This window comes from Carex rostrata, unplaced genomic scaffold (assembly GCF_964058835.1).
Source record: "Carex rostrata unplaced genomic scaffold, lpCarRost1.2 SCAFFOLD_42, whole genome shotgun sequence".
Lineage (NCBI taxonomy): Eukaryota > Viridiplantae > Streptophyta > Magnoliopsida > Poales > Cyperaceae > Carex > Carex rostrata.
In genome coordinates this window covers 246289-248122 of record NW_027601196.1, presented here as the reverse complement: position 1 = coordinate 248122, position 1834 = coordinate 246289, and the positions used below count along the sequence as shown (strand labels likewise).

Sequence of the window (1834 nt, the reverse complement as noted above, 5' to 3'; positions counted from 1 at the left end):
ACCGTTTGGCGAGCTTAACATGTACCCGATCGGAAAAAGGCTTTCCTGCATTGTTTTGCTCTGTCGCTGCCTGTCGCCGCTGAACAAACCAGTTGTTGCACTTATAGAATGTCTCCTCCACAAGTGCAGCCACGGGCAACATTCGGCTATCCTTGAAGACAACGTTCAGGGACTCGGAGCCGTTTGTTGTCATGATACCAAATCGGTATCCTCCATCACATGTCTGGAAGATTTTATCAAAATTTGATTGCTCCATGACATCATTAGGACGTACTTTGCCCACTCTCCTCAAAAAAGCATTACACCTAGGATTTTGCTGCAATAGAACAAAGTAAAATTAGACAAAATGCATCTGAAATAAAAGAAAATGAACAACATAATTAGACAATATTAGACATACCATGGCGAAATCTTCAAACATCTCTTTCAGCCTTCTTGGCTTCTTCTTCTTGGCTCCTTGTTTGAACCTAGTTCCGTACTATTTGTCCTTCCCACAAGCCTGAACCAGATTGTCGGCAACATGCTGGATACAATATATGTGCACAAAATTATCCCGGTCCCATCCGTATTCAGGTTTCAATGCAGCTTTGATACCCTTGTGTTGGTCTGATATAACACATACGAATCTATTAACACCAATCACATTATTTCTAAGCCATTGCAAGAAAAAACCCCAATTATCTTCATTCTCCTTGTGCACAATTGCAAATGCTAGAGGCATCAATTGGTTCCCGGCATCATAGCCACAAGCCATCAAAAGCCTGCCCTCATACCGCCCAGAAAGGAAGGCTGCATCTATACTGATCACCGGTCTCAAGTAATTAAATGCGGTGATGCATGGTCCGTAAGCCCATGCCACGGCCACGAATTCCACAACACCTTGCTTGACCAGTCCTGTATTCTTATCGAAGCTCGGCTTCGTCAGAAAATCATGCCTCGAGCCGGGATTCTTATCACATATCCCGATAAGCAATAGTTTCATAAAGTTGTACGACTCTTCCCAACTCCCAAATTGACGGGCAACTGCTATCTCACGACCTCTCCAAAATTTGTTGTACTTTGGGGTTATACTGCCAAACCTAACCCTCACACAGTGTGCCACACTCCGGATGCTCATAGTGGGGTCTTCCTTAATGTTGCTCTCGATGATATCTGCGATTATTGATGCCGTCAGTTGTGCATGGTCGGTCCTGGTGTACTCAGACGTGCAAGTGTGAGGTGTGTCTTGCTCGGTTATCATCCATGTATCTCCTGCATTTGTTGCTTTTGCCTTCAGTTTGAAACGACAACCCGAAGTGCTGCATCTAATTTCCAGCCGGGATGTGTCACTTCTCTTCGTATATGTCTCCTTGTTCTTGTCAACATGGTACTCTCTGATCTTTTTGGTAAGTTGTTTTTTGTTAGGAAAGTATTGGCCTTTTGCGAGCTCACTCCTGTATTCAATCCGACGACCGTAGTAAGAAACGTCTGCTTCTTGAAAAGCAGATGTGTCATTGAAGTTCACAAACGGGTGAGTCTCAGAACGGCCACTTAACGACATATTCTCTCTATTTTGTCTCACACTGGGCTGTGTGTATTCTTCTTCATCTTCTTCATCTCCTTCATCATTAATGTCCCAGTCTCCTTCCCCCCATTCATCCCCAGTTTGCAGATTTTCCTCCGGTACCTCGTTCATAAATTCAAATTCTGACTCGTTTGGATCTTCATGTACTGGTGCCGGTCTGGGGTCAGGACTTGGTTCAGGCTCAGGTAAGGATGAAGGACCTCCATGCATGGATATAGGTGAGATAAAAGGTGGAGATTGTACTCGTGGTGGGACAAAAGGTGGAGATTG

The 1834-nt window shown here is 44.4% G+C and overlaps 1 protein-coding gene across 1 annotated transcript; it reads right to left on the bottom strand.

Moving 5' to 3' along the window:
* Positions 1-478: 478 nt before the first annotated feature.
* LOC144549922 (uncharacterized) lies at positions 479-1540 on the bottom strand. Its single transcript, XM_078298485.1, has one exon. It carries the CDS (start codon positions 1538-1540, stop codon positions 479-481), a length of 1062 nt encoding a protein of 353 aa, XP_078154611.1.
* Between the last annotated feature and the right edge of the window lie 294 nt (positions 1541-1834).

Excerpts from the sequence above, each read along its gene's own strand:
- LOC144549922 (XM_078298485.1), bottom strand. The coding sequence starts at position 1,540 with ATGTCGTTAAGTGGCCGTTCTGAGACTCACCCGTTTGTGAACTTCAAT.